The sequence below is a fragment of the Orbicella faveolata genome, unplaced genomic scaffold (assembly GCF_042242905.1).
Source record: "Orbicella faveolata isolate gen_17 unplaced genomic scaffold, um_ofav_v1 contig_37, whole genome shotgun sequence".
Taxonomy (NCBI): Eukaryota; Metazoa; Cnidaria; class Anthozoa; order Scleractinia; family Merulinidae; genus Orbicella; species Orbicella faveolata.
The window spans coordinates 2,582,501-2,600,944 of NW_028301566.1; the positions used below are offsets into that span (position 1 = coordinate 2,582,501).

Consider the following 18,444-nt stretch of genomic DNA (forward strand, 5'->3'; position numbering starts at 1 on the left):
TTCTGGGTATCAGGTGGAATATTAAGTTCGCAGGCCAGGTGTTTCCAGTACTTTATTACTCTGTACTCTCTGTCCAGACACCGTGCTAGTTCATCCATAAGGGTAGCATTGTCAACAACATCACCAACATGGAGAACTGCAGAAGAGATAAGAGGAAGAAACTGGCAACCACTCTATAACTAAGTAAGTTGTTGATCAATACAACATTTCTTAAACACATCCAACATGTTTAAACAAAGGAAATCATGGCAGACAGATGATGTTTGAGCATCTGATCTTACTTGGCATAGATTATTATGATTTCATTTCACTGTCTAGTTTTAATTTTGATTTGAGAAGATATATTGAACACTCGAAGCTGTGTTTGACCACCTTTTTAAACACCTCAAAGTTTGTGAAAAATACTCTGCTACGCATCATATTTTCAACTCTCTTCTCGGTGTTTGGAAACACCGTCAAACACAATCTCTCCTGTTGAATAAATTACTAACTACTTATAAATAATGGGAAATAATATTAAATTCTAAGCTTGAGTACAAAGAGATCACTTTTGTCTACTTTTGAACTGGCTGGAAATTCTTGGTTGTGCACTGCCTCCACTTAGAGTTCCACCATCACCTGAACGTGGTCGATTTGTCACCTCCTCCCTTGAATCAGATGCTTGTTCTGTGTAATACAACAAACCACAGTTTTAATCTCCTGATACAAACAATTACTCAAATATGTTAAAACTTGACATGTATAATTATGTATATACATGTACTGTACCTGACAACTCACACATTATGGATGTCACATGCCTGCAGATTGAAAATCTCGATGACACGCATACAGGACAATTTGACATGCATGACTCACACTTCTAGACTACTTGAATGTTCAGTAGCCATCAACATGGAAATTTATACCCAAAATCATCCAGTGAAAGGCACTAAATGTCTTGCTTCACACAGCTGCATTCAACTACTTCAGGAATCTCAGGCAATGCTTGGAAGTCCTTGGGACGTCTTCAGTAATATTATAAAATCATCAAAATGTTTCAGAAATTTGGGTAATATGGATACAAACATCACACACATTTGACTTAAGAAAAGTTGGCAGGTATATCTGGTGGATGAAATGTCTTTAAATTAATGATTCCTCTGATCAGCATGCATAAGATCTGCAAACTGGGCAATTTGGAAATCAATTTCATCATAACTAGCGGTAGGTAAGCTTTATATATTTGGCATTTAAGGGATTTAATATGCCACACTGTGCAAGTCAGACAACTGTAAACCAAGCTACAATGAGTGACAAAAGTGTTGAGACACTTTGCAGTAAAATGCAAGCATCTTCGAAACAATTCCCTCCCCTCTTCCGGTGTTCCCACTCCCCCAACAACGCTTATTTTTCTATTTCTGTCTTTACCAAAATTGCTACTAATCTCACAATCCAATTAGCTAATTTGGAATTGTCAGTAAGAGTCCGGGCAATGCTGCTCATGTCAATGTGTCACACTCTTGGTCACGCCCTGAAAAAAACATTTTCTTGGATGTTGATATTGTGGTAAAGAACAAATCGAATATGGTTTAACATTGTCTGTACTCTTCTCAACAACGATAATTATGCGTCATCACAGTGGTCAAAATTCACGAGACGCAGCCAAGTGAGTCCACAACATTTTGACCACTGTGATGATGCATACCATTGTCGATAAGAGTACAGACAACACTAAACCACATTCGATTTGTTAAAAAGACTGCACGAATCACAGCACCTACACAACATATAATCGGGAGGCCGGGGGTATCAGATAATTAATGTTAGATGGAAATGAAATAGTTAAGAATACTTTTTCTTACCTTCCTCAACATGCTGCCCATTTCTGGACTGGTCTGAGACTCTAGAAATGTTCCCGCTTCTATTTTGGGTTCCATTAGAGTTGTTTGGAGGTGTTTCCAAGGGCTCTGCTGTGATGCTTGGCTCCGTATGCACAACTGAATCAACTTGTTCATTGATAGTAACTAAGGCTTCCCCTAATAAAAATTATAGTATTTTAATCACACCCAAACTATATACATGTACAGTTCACAGTGGAACCAGATTTTAATGCTTAATAAAATAATCCTTTGAGTGAGCATTGCCTCTGTCTTTTTCTGGCATGTGTTGACATTTCTTCGTTAAAAAGACTGCACGAATCACAGCACTTACACAACATATAATCGGGAGGTCGCAGGTATCAGATAATTATTGTTAGATACAAATGAAATAGTTAAGAATACTTTTTCTTACCTTCGTCAACATGCTGCCCATTTCTGGACTGGCCTGAGACTCTAGAAATGTTCCTGCTTCTATTTTGGGTTCCATTAGAGTTGTTTGGAGGTGTTTCTAAGGGCTCTGCTGTGATGCTTGGCTCCGTATGCACAACTGAATCAACTTGTTCACTGATAGTAACTAAGGCTTCTCCTAATAAAAATCACAATATTTTAATCACACCCAAACTATATACAGTTTACAGTGGAACCAGATTTTAATGCTTAATAGAATAATTCTTCGAGTGAGCATTGCCTCTGTCTTTTTCTGTCACATGTTGACATTTCTTTGTTAAAGACTGCACAAATCACAGCACCTACACAACATATAAGTGGGAGGCTGGGGGTATCAGATAGTTAATGTTAGATGGAAATGAAATAGTTAAGAATATTTTTTTCTTACCTTCGTCAACATGCTGCCCATTTCTGGACTGGTCTGAGACTCTAGAAATGTTCCCATTTCTATTTTGGGTTCCATTAGAGTTGTTTGGAGGTGTTTCTAAGGACTCTGTTGTGATGCTTGGCTCCGTATGCACAACTGAATCAACTTGTTCACTGATAGTAACTAAGGCTTCCCCTAATAAGAATTATAATATTTTAATCACACCCAAACTATATACAGTTTACAGTGGAACCAGATTTTAATGCTTAATAAAATAATTCTTCCTATGAGGATTGCCTCTGTCTTTTTCTGTCATGTGTTGACATTTCTTCATTAAAAAGACTGCACAAATCACAGCACCTACACAACATATAATCGGGGGGCCGCTGTTATCAGATAATTAATGTTAGATGGAAATGAAATAGTTCAGAATACTTTTTCTTACCTTCCTCAACATGCTGCCCATTTCTGGACTGGTCCGAGACTCTAGAAATGTTCCTGCTTCTATTTTGGGTTCCATTAGAGTTGTTTGGAGGTGTTTCTAAGGGCTCTGCTGTGATGCTTGGCTCTGTATGCACAAATGAATCAACTTGTTCACTGATAGTAACTAAGGCTTCTCCTAATAAAAATCACAATATTTTAATCACACCCAAACTATATACAGTTTACAGTGGAACCAGATTTTAATGCTTAATAAAATAATTCTTCCAATGAGGATTGCCTCTGCCTTTTTCTGTCATGTGTTGACATTTCTTTATTAAAAAGACTGCACAATATCACAGCACCTACACAACGTATAAGTAGGAGGCCGGGAGTATCAGATAATTAATGTTAGATGCAAAATTTCATGAAATAGTTAAGAATATTTTTTCTTACTTTTTTTCCTACCTTTGGCTCCATATGCACAACTGATAAAAATTATAATATTTTTATCACACCCAAACTATATACAGTTTACAGTGGAACCAGATTTTAACGCTTAATAAAATAATCCTTCCAATGAGGATTGCCTCTGTCTTTTTCTGTTATGTGTTGACATTTCTTCGTTATAACAGTTTACATTATATATGTTTGGTCTTCTGGACTGTGTTTGCTATAAAAAGATTTTGTTATATCAACGGTTGTTAGATTGAGGTTCTGTTGCATGCATTTTGCATTGCCCTGAAGAATATTGTTTGTTATCCAGAGGACTTTGTAATATAGAAGTTGGTTAAATCAAGGTTTCACTGTGGTTGACTAAATAACTGCAAATTGGAAATAAAACAAACTGAAGTAAACTAACAGATAAAGACCTACATGTAGCTATTCCAGTAAGAAATTGTTAAAGGACTTTAAAAGTGGCTCTAGTCAATTACCGTAAACACTGGCGTATAAGCCACACTCGCAGATAAGCCACACCCCGAGTTTGGCAACTTAAATTTCGGAAAAAGAAATTTGGAAAGAAATTAAAATAAATCAAAAGTGGAGTCTTGAGAAAGATGTCTTACACATACATGCATTGTTTCTTCAAGTTTCTTGAACGTGTCAACCCGTGTATTAACTCACTAAAACAGAGAATACTAAAACTCTTACCTATAATTTTAGTGCTGAGATAGTATGAAAATCCGATTTAGACATAAATCTGTCTCTGGTATTTTTAATCCAGTATTTTTCATTCCTGTCCATTTCTCAGTAGAATTTACATACAACAACATGAATGTTTCGGTTCGTTCATTTGTAGCTTAGTAACCAGGCAGGTTTAGTAGTGAAGAAACGGTTGGCGGCCATCGGCGACACCGTAAACAACTTTGTGGCGGAATGGAGATTCCCTATCGAGTGACGTTCAGCTACTTAAGAAAGGCAACATTAAACCGATTAAAAGCTTTTGTAACGAAGAAGGTTTAATGGATGTTTAATATGAACAAAAACGTCTCTTTTAAGAGCTGCCAAACTTGCAAAAGCAATGATCAATGCACATTGTGGTACAGTTTTCTGAAGTTCTTATTATTTTGCTACACAGGTCTATACAGACTGTCGTCTGCAGTCTTCATTTTACCCCCTGATCTGCAGACTGCTGTCTACAGTCCGTAGTCTGTGTTTCACACTGACCGATTTGCCCCATTAATGTCACCTGGGTTTATGTGGTGCTAAGAAATAAAAACTATGTCAAACTGCATTAAACTGGATCGGAGACATTAATTAATTAATTAATTAATTAATTAATTAATTAATTAATTAATTAATGAAATACAAAGGTGTTATGTACAGTCATGACTCTGTTTAGTACCCTAATTAAATGAGAGGAAGCCAGTGGCAGATCCAGACCTTGAGCTAAGAGGGGGAGGGGCAGTTTTGTTTTGCTTGCCTTGCCAGGTTTTGTTCCTTCTGTGATTTCTTCCTTTTTCTCCCAAAATCAGGGGAAAGGGAGGGTCAGGCTCCTTCCCTTGATCTGCCACTGGAAGCTAACTGGAATCATTACAGCATCATATGTGCTTAACCCCCCACAAAATGTCATCAGCCCTGAACTACAGGGCCCGGTTGTTCAAAGCCCGATTAAGCTAACCCAGGATTAGCAAGAATTCTGATTTCAGTTTTGCAACTTTTCGGTGAGGTTTTCTGTTTATATTGTTTGTCCTTCAGTTTTGAGCTTGAGTACTCTCAAACTACACAAAACATAAGCAGTGTAGAACAAAAATTGTTACTTCGGTTAAATTTTAATCCTGGGTTAGCGTTAACAAGCGTTAACCGGCTTTCGAACAACCCGGCCCAGACCAACAGTTAAGTTTACACAGTGCACTTGAACTTATTCACCTGGACGAAAATTTGCATCCAAGCTTTCCTTTGACAACCAAATAGGTAGGGAAGTATCTGAAGTGGAAGAAAATACTCCAACCGCATTCCACTTTGTGGCAACCTTTCGTAAAATGGCAGCTCCAGGAGGAACGTCATGGCCTCGTAAGTTACGAACAACATACTGTCCGTGAGAATCTCGAGTGAGTTCGTGCAGTTTCACGCCAAATGAAGTTGAACTTGCATAATCAGCTACCATATAACAACACAAACCATTGGCAAATGTATCGTCTCTGGTATTTACATTGTTGAATGACTCAACTTCAAAAGGGCGATACGTCAAAATGCTGCATGTGTTCTTCCCAAACAAACCATGACGGAACAAAGAGGAATTCGGGTCCAGCAGAATCAAAGCCAGTCCAGAAGGATACGGCAAAATCTCGTCATCAACAACAGCGCCATGCAGTTTAATTGTCTTCAACTTTGATCCTGATTTTACAAAGTCCACGCGGTAGTTCTTGACATCGAAGTCCCCTTCGAAGACTTCCTTAGTTGTCACGATAAAGTACTCACTCTTCCACTTTGGATCAATTTGGTGTTTGATCAGGCTTCCAGAACCGACTGTTTGATAACCATGATTTCCTATACGTTTCTGAATCCGGCAGATTCCGCTTTCGCCTTTTCTCTCATTTCTTTCCACTTCTTTCTTGAGTGTTTGTCCTTCAAATACCCCCCTGGCCACACTCGTACTCATATTCAAACACTGCTACAACGCCTCGTCCCCAGATATACCTATTCAAGGTATTACCGGAAGTTGCATGAAAGCGAGGCTTAGGGTCAATTGACACGTCTTGCGCAAATCTCAAAGTGGAGAACGACAGACCACACCACTTGACAACAAACGATATTCCGTATTTGTTCGTTGAAGATAAAGAAGATATAGGTACATGAACAGTATGACAGTTAAAGTTTTGGTCGAAGTGTGTTACCGGCCAGCGTTCTGACATGTTAACCTTACTTACTCAGGTGGCCCAAGCTCATGATGCGAGGAGTGTTCTGATCTTTTTTTCTTCTTTTTCCTTTTACTTTTTAGCGAACGTTCAGCGAAAAGTGACATATAGAACTCTAAAAGGGCGGAGTTCGACGCGCTAAGCAATGGGCTTACTGCGTCTTATATATACCTCTTACTAACCGAGCTCGAGGTTCGTACTTTAGGTTACGGACCGAGTTTTTTCCACTTCGATTTGTGGTCCAAGCGCGAAGACCACAAATCGAAGGGGAAAAAACGAGGATCCGTAACTTACAGTACGGACCGAGAAGACGAGGTTCAGATATTTATTATATCTCTACTGTGTGTCTGAACGGCCAGGGAACGATTTCTATTTACGCGGAACGGCTTCAAATTTCTAACGCACGTCGAAAGCAAAACCAATCAGTTTGAAATCGTTGTTAGTCGTTAACACAATTTAAAGTAAAAGAAAGTTTTAAACTCTTACTTGCTATAAAAGTTTCGAACACTTATCGATAAATCACGAAACATTTTAGGAACAAAAGCAAACAGCGTTAAATTTTAGCGGGCTGTACAATGTTATATGCTAGCTCCAGTCTCATGTGGGGGCAAAATTTGATTTATTTAATGAATTAATGAAGCCATTTTTGGCCGAGTGATCACTGCGTTCTTTCAAACTACTGAATTGCCCGAAAAACACTCAAAAAACAACGTTCTAAAAAATGGTTTGATAAAGACTGTTTGTTTTTGAGAAGGACTGTAACTGAGTTATCTAACAAAAAGCGTAACAACCCTTACGATGAAAATCTAAGACAAAAATACCATAAAGACGGTAAATTTTTAAAAAAGCTCATTAAATTTAAGAAAACTAAACTACTTAACTCAGAAATCTATAACCTAGTGAAACACAAAAGGAATAAAAAAATTTGGAGTTATCTGAAATCAATAAACGGAAATGGTCAGAGTTATAACTCCAATGAGTTTGAAGTGCCCATCGATAAACTTTATAATCATTTTAAAGAACTTACACTAGCAACCAAAGCCCTCTTCCTTGTCTTCATCCCATATATCTGTTATAAAAAAAAAAAACAAATAAGCCCTAGTACAACAGAAATATACTCACAACTATTTAGACGACCCTTTTTCTTTACATGAAATTGAATTCAAACCACAATAAAACTACAAAAGTCTGAGAAAGGCCCTGGTCCCGACAGAATACGAAACGAAGTACTTAAAATGGGTCCGCCTCATTAAAAACTTCAGCTTGCAAACTCTTTAACCTTATTCTCACTGGCGGTTTTTTCCCCAGTAGCTGGTGCAAATCAGGAGACAAACCAGATCCCTACAAATTATAGGAGAATCTGCATAAACAGTTGCAAGGAAACTCTTTTCCGCTGTACTCAATAAGAGACTGAAAAATTATGTACACGATCAACATATTTTACACCATGCGCAAATCGGCTTCATTCCTAATCATCGCACAACTGATCACATCTTCACCCTCCGAGCTTTGATTGACAAATTCGTCACTCATACAACCAAAGGTAAGCCTTATACCGTTTCGTGGACTTAAAAAAGGCTTTTGATTCAATATGGCACGACGGTGTACTCTACAAATTGCTCAAATACAAAATTGGAGGAAAATTTTATGACCTGTTCAAAACTCTTTATTCAAAAACAAAATGCTCCGTCAAACATGGTGATCAAAGGAGCAAATTTTTCGACTATGGAAATGGTGTCAGACAAGGCTGCATTCTGTCTCCTACGCTTTTCAATCTTTATTTTAAATGAAATCCCTTTTCCTCTTGATAAACAAGACACAGATCCTATAGAATTAACAAATGGTTCTTCTGCACTCACCTAATCTATAGAACGACATACAGCAAAACAGCAATACATGGAGAATATTGGATTGTGGCCTGAGAGTAACGCCATAACGCCACTTTATTAAAGCAGATACTAATAACGTCTACAAAAAGAGAAATTGAAAATGTAAACTAGAGAAAGCCGTGCCAGGGGGGCCAGAAAAAAACCTACCCTAAAAAACGCTGTGGGAAAAACGGATAGGAAATCTGGGGCGGGCCAGGCACGACTTTAGTCCCCCGCCGAGACTACTAATTTAATAACTTATCGTAAACAAACGAAATCCGAAACTAAAGAGCAATAGATCGAGCAACTTTTAAGCGATCATTAACAGTGTGCTTAATGTATTTGTTCTTTGAAATGGTACATTTCCAGCCGGCGTGCATGTCCAGCAGATCAGCAGAAATACTCCTACACGCAGGATTTGAAGCGGCGCCAGACTTGATACTATGAGTGCCGTAATTAACAATGTCATCTACAAATGGTTTAACGTATTTCCTAAATTCCTCTCTAAGCGTCGTGTATGAAACGCCTTTAGTAGCATGACAATACTTCTTAGACTTAGATTTAACAATTCGTCTAACGAGGGGTGAAGATGACTCACTAGATGAAGGAAGAAGCTTGAGTAACGTCTCGGTAATAGAAACCGGGCAAGTAGCCTTATGAGACCTTGCTAGGAGGGATGTATGCCCCTCCCTATACTGATCATTCTTGCGTTTCGGAATGAAAACTGACATGTATTCACTGCAAATAGAGACATCTTTAACAGACAAATTACGAATTTCGTCCATACGGTAAAACCCAGCGAAGCCAACCAAGAGAATGAAAAGAAAACGAATACCAGCGAGAGAACTATAAGAAATATAATGATCAGCGATCCTACAAACTGTGTCGACGGATAAGGGTTCTTTGGGCTGAACGGGACGTGCAAGTTTTCTTCTAGCACCCTCTAAGGATGACTTAACAAGGGGGTGACTAGTAGGGCATTCTACTATCCCGGCCAGACTATGACCCTACTTAATGCCGTAAAGAACTGACTCTATAGAAGATATCACCGTATTATTACTAACTGAAATTACAGTAAGCTCGCTAATAAAGAGCGCGACATGCAGAGGCTTTGCTGGAATAACTTGAACGCCAATCTTAGAAGCTGCCTATTGGCGCCACTTCAGCCAGCCAGATCTGTATTTCTGCACGGTGGAAGGAGCCCTGGACTCCAACTGTAAATGGAGAAGGTTTGGGACAAGCCTACGCAACGATGGATCGACCAGAGAATTTGCATCACGCCAAATCCCTGATTGCAGAACGTCTTCAAGAAATAAAATAAAATAAAATAAGAGTGAGCAAAAAGTAAAGGTAGAATAACATAAAAAAGGAGATACACAATACAAACAGAAATGAGACGCCATCAAAACCATCAAAACGGCCCAAGAGATACTGCCAAATCAGGCAAAACACAATAAAATAGGAAACGCGGCATAAAAACAATTTAGCCCAAAACACGTTCGGTCAAAACGACGATGCCAAATCAGGCAAAAGGTGCAAAACAAACGGGGGTCAAACTACTGACCAAAATGACACTGCCAAATCAGGCAAAACGTCCGCAACGAGGCTAAACTAAAAGATCAGCAATGACAAGCTGAGGAGTAGAGCTGAAAGAAAAGAGACGTGCATGGTAAACAAGGATGACAAAAGCTCACCTAAAATCTACCCGTAAGGCTAACATTCTGAATCTCGGGCAACCACTGAAGACCGAGGGACGCGCCTTGTAAATTTGTCTCTGGCCGGGACCTTCCAACAGGAGGTCTTCTATACAAGGAAGCTCAAACACTCCCTTAACAAAAGACTTGAACTAGGAAGAGCTGTCATGCAAAAGGAGCCTAAAATAGGCCGAAGGCCACTGTGGGACGATCAAAGTACCGTAACCAGAGCACGACGAGAGAGCTCTCACGGGAGGGCAGACCCAATTGTTCTCGTCTCGCCAATCCTGGGCCAAGGCGTCAACGCCGCTGCAGCCGGGGGAGGCAAATTTAGAATTGAACCTTGGAACCTGGGCGTTGTAATGCGACGCAAACCGATCGATTGTGTGAGGGCCCCATTTGGCGTCAATCACTCGAAATACGGAAGGATTGACGGACCAGTCATCTTTGTCAACAAATCTGCTGAGAAGATCTGCCCTTTCATTAAGCGACCTTGGGATCCATTGCGCTTCCAGAACGATGCTGTTAACAAGACAGAGATTAAAAATTTCCATAGCCAGAGCCTGGAGATTAATTTTGGAGCTTCCGATAGCAACAATTCTGGCGGCGCCCTGATTATCAGTAAAGATTTTAACTCTCTTGTGTTTCAATTGAGCAACGTAGGAAAGCAACACGAAATAAATAGCTTTCAGTTCGCGGAACGTGGAACTTTGGCTGATATTCTCGGGTTCCTACATGTCGCTGACAACGGTGCCGTCCGAGAGAAGCTGAAAAACCTCCGAAAGCTACATCACTTGCATCGGAAAACACAACGGTATGGGTCGCTAATGGTGGCCTTATAGAATAACCGTTGAAGCAATCGATGTTGCAGTACCAAAATTTGAGCTCAAGTAGAAGACTGGGATAAAAATGAATGGTGTTGTCCCATGCTGACCTGGTTTCAATGGCGAAGTACAACTGCCTGGTCAAAAGACGAGAAATCGGGCCGACTGCCAAAGCAACTGAAATGATAGTACCAGCGATTCTCGCTAACTAACGGAATGAAGAGTACCCCGCCTGAATCGCAGAATCCAACAGGCCCTTAAGTTTGGAAACTTTCTTCTCTGGAATTCGGAATGACAATGAAATAGAATCGATCACGAAACCGAGCCACTCGCCAATTTGCTTTGGGGTCCAGTGCGACTTTTCCTCGTTACAAAGAAGACCAGATGAAGAAAGCTCTTTGCGCTGAATTAAGCTTGCTGCCGTGGCGGAACACTTATCTGGTTGACTACCGAAACCGTCGTCTAGATAAATGAAACTGGTGTGCCTCATAGAACGCCAGCGTCTAACTAACGGGCGCATCAACTTAATGAAACAAAAGCAGGCACTACTGAGGCCGAAAGGAAGAACTGCAAAGGTAAAATATCTAACAACGCCGGAAAAAGGCCAGGCAAAACCGAGATACTTTTGGTGATCAAGACAAATATCAACATGATGGTAGCCGGACTTAAGGTCCCATGTGAAAAACCAGTGTCCTTCATCCAGAACTTGGGATAGCGAGCGCAAGTCTTCGTATTTGAATCTGGGTTTAACTAAACAATTGTTAACGTGCCTAAGATCAATAACGAGACGCAACTTCTTTCCTTTCGCGACTGTTAAAGGATTCACACAGAACGGAGGAACGACATGCTCAACAATACAACCATTACTAAGAAGCTCGGCAATTGCTTCGGCCACAAATTCTGGATGCTGAAGCGCAGATCTGTTGCTCTTTAGAAAGCACTGTGAGGGATACTGGGCAAATGGTAACCTGTAACCACGCCTAATCATGTCAAGGACAAAATCTGCAGCATCTAATGTTTCAACCCAGAAGTTAAGCGAGGACTTCAAGCGACCTTTGACGCCTTTAACACTAAATTCGTCGTTACAGGAAGATAACAAATGTAAAAAATCGCACTCAACTTGCTGAGTATCAGCATTATCAGTGGTCAACGAACCGCCATCTAGTCAATCACGGCGAGCGTTACTCTTTGAAGTGTTCGCAGGTTTCGTGCATGTCAAACTCAAAGGACCGAAATCTCCACACTGAAAAAAGGGAAACACACAACAGCATGAAAATAAAATCCACAACATAAAAATAAAAGGACAGTGGAGTAGCGTGTGGCGTTAGCAGACCCGAAGGAAGATTACTAACTGACAACAGCTATATATACGACACGCAATTAACGCGTATTGCGTAACTGAAACACCTAATTGTATAACACAATAAGAATACCAAATACAGACCGTGCAGAAAACAAATATCTGCTAAACTACGTACCGCAGATATTTTGATATTCTTTAATTGTCTATTATATACAGATGATCTAATACTCATATCCCACTCTATTGAAGTCAACCATCCAACACGCCACACTAGTATGCTTTAATCGAAGACACGAACTGTACAATTTACAGTCAAACTAAGTGAAGCGTACCCCTCAATGAATTGATTGTTTGAATATTGAACCTGCTAATCGTTTCAAGAACGCAATGAATACTGAACTCATTAGTCATTTCAAAAATCAATAATAAACTGATTGTTTTGAACATTAAACCCATTAGCCGTATTCTTGGAACAAGTGGCGGGTTCAACTCGTAATAAGAACATATCTTCCATACATACAAATTTAGATAGACAAGCAAGTCGCACACGCGATAGCTGAAGGGTCTACATAAAATTTACGGATTGGGGACCGTTCATTTTTTATGAGGTAGGGGGGGCTGGTGGGATTTGGGAAGTACCATTTAAAAATCGCATGACCCCCCCTCAGCTTACCAATTTTTTCATATGGCCCCCCCTTATAGCGGTAATTTTTTGGGATGACCCCCCCCCAAAAAAAATTGAACAAACAATATTTAGATTTCAACTTTTTTAATATTTCTCTATTATCCCCCTACTTCACGTTATTGTGCTCACTATGAAGACAAAATTAGAATCCCTATACTACAGAGAGCTGTTGTTTAAAAAACAAATCAAAAGGAAAAGAAGTCAATTTCGGATCTCCTAGTTATGGCTCGCCCTGAGCGTGTGGCATTTGGCCTCTCATTGGCATCTTCCTCATCTGAATTGATGAATGCAAGAATGACGTCACTTGAGTCATCTTCTCCCCCAGGGTCAATGGCATCACTGTCATACTCATCATTGTCACTTCCATCCATTTCACTGCTGTCAGCACTTGCCCTGTTGTCATTTTGTGTCCTGGCATTTCTCAGTGTTGGTTGGCCAGCTCTGAGAGGACTCTTCTGCTGCAAGCATGAATGTCTTACAATTGCCTTTACTTTCTCACTCTTGTTGCGTTTCAAATGCTGCTTCAGCCCGTGGTGGTTCAAGTACTTGTTTAGTTCTGGAACACAGAGCTTTTCAAGCTTGGTTAGATCTTCGCACAACTCAGTCCAAGGATAATCCTCGTGTGATTTATCTTTTGCGTCCCTACTTAACTTTGCCTTTTCTCCTGCTCTCTTTTTCCTTTTTAATTCCAGCACTTCAAGATGCTGAAGATAATCCACCACAAACTTTGATTTGACAATAAACTTATCTGCAAACAGAGCAACGCTCTCTGGGTCAGATAAAACCAGCCTGCCACTTCCATGCTCTTTCTTCGCTTGGACCCTTAGCTGCCAGTCATCTGGATCACGCCCTTCTTTTGGGGTCTTCTGGTAGGAGAGGTAGTGGTATTCCGGTAGGCAGGAATGGTCAGGAACTGGTTTAGGGTATCTTTCTATGGGTGGTCCAGTCCATTCACAACAAAGAGAACAAATTTCTCCTTCCTTTTCTTGACAGGACAACTTTAGAAACTCCCTGTAGTTCTCCCCCTCCTCATAGTGCTCATTCATAAACTTCTCAATCTTACGGAAGTAACAGCGGCCTGGAAGAGAGTCTTTCCTTGCTCCTGCATTGTGATACTGAACCAAGTACAAAGTGTTGTGAGAAAACTGGAAATCTGTTGATGTGTTGTGTGAAACACATTGTTACATTGAATTTACAGATGTCTTTATTTGGAAGGTTTTTCCCTCTACTCTAGTGACAGGCATGTACAAATGTTGCCCTGTGCAGGTAGAACAAAAAGCTATGAGTGTTCTCAAATCTTGCAAATAGTGGATTACTATTTATAAATTTTAGCATACTTGTTATGGTTTAAATTTATCTATGGTTTAAAATTTCTTAATTTTCAATGTCTCAAGTTCATTGTCATAATTCAGAACAAAGAGAAATGAAAATCCAATTGGTTTGAAAATTTTAGCCAAAACTAAATTTAAACCATAACATACCCATGAAGGGCTTTTCCAATCGGGAAAAGAGTGCATTACTACATGAGCATCATGAAAGAGGCTCATTCCAAAATGCGCAATAATGGCGAAAGCAACGAGTCGTTTAAGAAAAGGTTTACAGCTGAACGATCCAGGCAGTTTGACATCTTACAAGCAAAAGAAGCAATCTCTCTAAGTGCGGATGGCTGTTCAGAAAGGGCGAGTGAGTTTTCCATGCCAGGGTACCAGTTGAAGCCCAGTGATGGACGAAAACTGAACTTCTCCATCAAAGAGCACAGAGCAATGGTGGAAAAGTTGAATGTCATATTGAAAGATGTAAAGGAACACGATTCCACACTCTTTCAGTCCAATTGGCTTGCTTTGAAGCAGGGCGAAGAATTTGCCCACAGTTTTAATGTAAAACAGATCAAATGTATAGAAGCTAAGTTGACGAAGGTCACGCAGGACATGGAAGCACTAGAAAATAAGAAGAGCAATTATAACAGCATATTCAAGGGCATACTCAAACAGCACATCAACAAAAGGAGAAGGAAAAAAGAAAACCACAGAAAGTCAAATGAAAGAAAGAGGAAGCGGACTGAAAACAACGTCCAACGAGTTTATGGAATCTGTGTTGGAAACCTGCTAGGAAATGATTTTCCAAAATGCCTTGCGTACCCTCCTAGAACGGCCGTCCCGGAAGAGTGTATTAAAGTTGTGGATGTTGCCACGTCGTTATTTAGAAGAGATGGGCCATACATCGCACAGCTCTTGGAAGGGAATTATTTCACCAATGCTGCAAGAAGCAGAATCACCACAAACCTTGAGCAGGAAGTCAGAGATTATGTTTACACCTTCATGTACCCTGAAGAGTACACTCTGACGGAAAGCATTGCTGCTTCTTGCAGCATTGGTGAAAGAGACTCCCATAGCAGCACAAGCGGCAACGAAGAACTCGACGACAGCGAAGATAAAGATGAGTGCCAGTGAAAGTTGCATTCGAAAATAAGTGTTAAATACTTCTTTTCAGTAGCTACAGATGCTTTTTGTCGCCAAACGTTTTTTTAAAGCAGAAGGAGAGTTTGTAATAAATTTGTATCCTGCCTTCTATGTTTATTCTATAGCAATTTTTTTGATATTCAAACATTATGCCATTTTAAAGTTTTACTAAAATATTTCACATGACCCCCCCTTTTTCCCTTATTTTTTTGGGATGGCCCCCCCTCGAAAGCCATTTTTTTTCGCATGGCCCCCCCCCAAATCCCACCAGCCCCCCCTACCTTATAAAAAATGAACGGTCCCTTGGTAGCGCAGTTGTACTTTTGCCAGTCTTGAAGTGAATTGAATGAGCATTGTATGAGCGCTGAAATATACAGTTTACAGTAGTGATAATGAAGTCAGAGTACGATTCATTTGCAGTTTTCAGTTTTTTATGAAGTTTTGGAAATGTGCTGTTTTATATTTTCTGTCAACAAAGAGTGGTGGTGATTAAACAATCGATAATCGTTTTGTCAGGATGGAGACAATACGAATGTTCATTGATGATAAGTATACGGTTAACAACAAATTAATTTTCTGTGAGGTAATTAGCGTTGCCAAATACCTTTAAAGATAATAAGGTGTCGATTTCAGAGAGAGAAACTTGTACTTTGCAGCTCTCCTTTGCTGTTTGTAGGATCAGCGGGGTGCTTTTAATTTCAGCTTTTAAACGAAGATTTGGGGGTAGATTTTGGTTTATACAGTGTCGGATAAATTTGCGCTCACGGGCAAACTCATAATAACATATCTTCGATACATACAATTTTAGATAGACAAGCGGGTCGCACACGCGATATGACAGGTCAAGAAAAAATGATTTTCTCTTGGACAAGTATGGTTAAAACAACGAATTAATTTCCGGTGAGGTAATTAGCTTTGCCAAATATCTTTAAAGATAATAAGGTGTTGATTTCACAGAGAGGAACTTTTCAGCGGAGTGCTTTTTATTTGGGTTGGTACATTTAACTGACCCCTAACACATGAATTAACAAGATGGACCTGGTAAATGAACTACTTGAATGAACCACCAATGGACTACCCTAAATGTAAACCCCTAAAATTTCTAACCTAAAAGTTTAAGAATCAGTTTGTCTGCTCGTGTTCCAATCTTCTAAGGACAATTTTTAAACGTCATCGCTTCTGCATGCATTGCGTGCCGTTTATTTCCTGAAGTAGTCAGTAATTTGTGACATCTTGACGTTGTTATGTATTCCACACTCTTGTTGAAGTCGTTGTCCAAAGACGTGGAATGATCATACAGGCTAACCGAGCAGCAGAATTGCACAAATCGCCCGGGAAAATCTAATTTTGGTCTAGACGTCCGCGGTGATGATGTGATGGCGTGACCGCCGTCGGGAGATTAGTGATTTCCCGGCTTTAAAATTTTGCCGCCAGAACGTGTCTATGACCCTTGTCTATTTCCGGTAATTGGCAAAAAAGAATAAATAAAAAATAAATGTCAAAACTATTTTCGAGATTCAACTCGCAGTTTACTTTTATTAAAAATATACACATATCTATTGATTTTTTTTTTATTATGAAAATTCCGACCGATTTCCGTAAAACGGTGGAAACCGGTATGGATCCGCGCCTGCTTGTTTACAGTCTATCGAACTTTATCTCTGGCAATCTTTGTTAACCTTTCCTTTGTGTACTTTTGCAGTGAAAAAGCTGGTTCACGCGTCAAATGGACGGGATAAACCTTCAGATACGGAAGGTACAGGAAACCTGAAAAATAACAGTTTAATAAGATAGAAAAACACCAAAGACATAATGATAAACCATAAAGGAACAAGGATGGCTAAGGATGGAGAAGATTAACACGGATTGCAAACGACGAATTTGAAAAATTGAGGCTAAACTTTTCAATATGCGCAAACCGTGACTGAGCTCCTTTAAATAAGCTTAAATTTGGCTATTTCCGTAAAAAAAAAATCACAAGAAATTATGAGAAGTGAAGAAAATGTTAAAAAGAAACCGAACAAATGGCAAGATTTAAATTCTACAAAGAAACTGAATTCTAGATATAGAAGCGCTAAATTAAAAAACCGTAGTGCAGCACGTTCTTTCCAGCGAACTTCGTTCGCAGGAATTTTTATGGTCAAAATTAAAAATGTTGGTTGTATCGACGGTTAGATTTTCATGCGATTGCGTAAGCTTATTCATTGTCAGAGAAAAGTTTTTCTTCCAAAGACATTTTCCAAAGACGTGAAAAAGAGGTAAGAAAACTGAGTATGCGTCATAATTTGCGCGCGCCTAAATTTCGTCATTATTAAAGTTGAATTATGACGCAACTGTAATTACTTAGCTGGACCAAAAGTACGTTTTACGACGCTTCACCGCGGTGTTCTTGTCTGTGAGATTTTCGACAGTTAGAGGCCAGTTTCGATTTATTAAATCTCTTACTTGGCTCCGAGGCTTAGGGGAATAAAACAAAAGAGACCGCCTCAGGTCGAAGGGATGAATAATTAACTTCTTTTTTTATTATTCCGTTAAGCCTCGCGGAGCCAAGTTAGAATTTTAATATATCAAGATTGGCCTATTAACTACAAACATAGGATATTCGGATCAAAATTCCTTTCAGGTACGTGTTTTTCTCCCAAGTTGCTTATTTTTCACAATTCAAAGCACACAACCTTAACGTGGGATGCATTTCTTTTGTTCAAAGCATATTTCTCGTGGCTGTAATGAATTTTAATGTGGGTATATGTAAAGAAGTGTAGAATGACACACCCATTTTAGCGTCGGTCGCCGTTGCATTGAAGGCAAGGGCGAAGACATCTTAGTCGCTGTGCTCCCTTCAGGCAAGTCCATATTTTCTTTATTTATCGCCGTTGAATTGAAGGCAAGGGCGAAGGCATCTTAGTCGATGTGCTTCCTTCAGGTAAGTCCACATTTTCTCTAGCTAGTTACGTGTCCTAGCTGTTTCCCTCGCCTTTCAATTTGATCATTTAATGGTGTAATAAAACTTTCCTCAGTGCTGTGAAAGCTTCGAGGTGCATGTGTTTTTCCTTGACACCAAAGACTGTATTTAGGCGAAGTTGAAAAACCGAATAGCAAACATTTCTCTTGTGAGTAACTGAATGATTATTTTTAATAAAATGTTTGTTTACAGCT

General features: G+C 39.6%; 1 protein-coding gene and 1 pseudogene across 6 annotated transcripts in view; both read right to left on the reverse strand.

Annotated features, from left to right (window-relative positions):
• Nucleotides 1–6,346, reverse strand: part of LOC110048808 (uncharacterized) — a 13,284-nt gene extending 6,938 nt beyond the window's left edge. Inside the window, exons 1-7 of one of the 6 annotated variants that reach the window (XM_089275704.1) lie at nucleotides 5,467–6,346; nucleotides 3,122–3,295; nucleotides 2,698–2,871; nucleotides 2,275–2,448; nucleotides 1,845–2,018; nucleotides 559–666; nucleotides 1–136 (exon numbers count right to left, since the gene is read on the reverse strand). The exon at nucleotides 1–136 is cut by the window's left edge and continues 143 nt beyond it. In XM_089275704.1, the coding sequence (XP_089131830.1) occupies nucleotides 1–136; nucleotides 559–666; nucleotides 1,845–2,018; nucleotides 2,275–2,448; nucleotides 2,698–2,871; nucleotides 3,122–3,295; nucleotides 5,467–6,199 (1,673 nt within the window). In that variant the 5' untranslated portion in view covers nucleotides 6,200–6,346. The remainder of the gene's footprint in view (nucleotides 137–558; nucleotides 667–1,844; nucleotides 2,019–2,274; nucleotides 2,449–2,697; nucleotides 2,872–3,121; nucleotides 3,296–5,466) is intronic. The other 5 variants (XM_089275702.1, XM_089275700.1, XM_089275701.1 and 2 more) reach the window with 5 other exon arrangements.
• A 1,854-nt stretch (nucleotides 6,347–8,200) lies between these two features.
• LOC149101611 (uncharacterized) lies at nucleotides 8,201–11,938 on the reverse strand (annotated as a pseudogene).
• Between the last annotated feature and the right edge of the window lie 6,506 nt (nucleotides 11,939–18,444).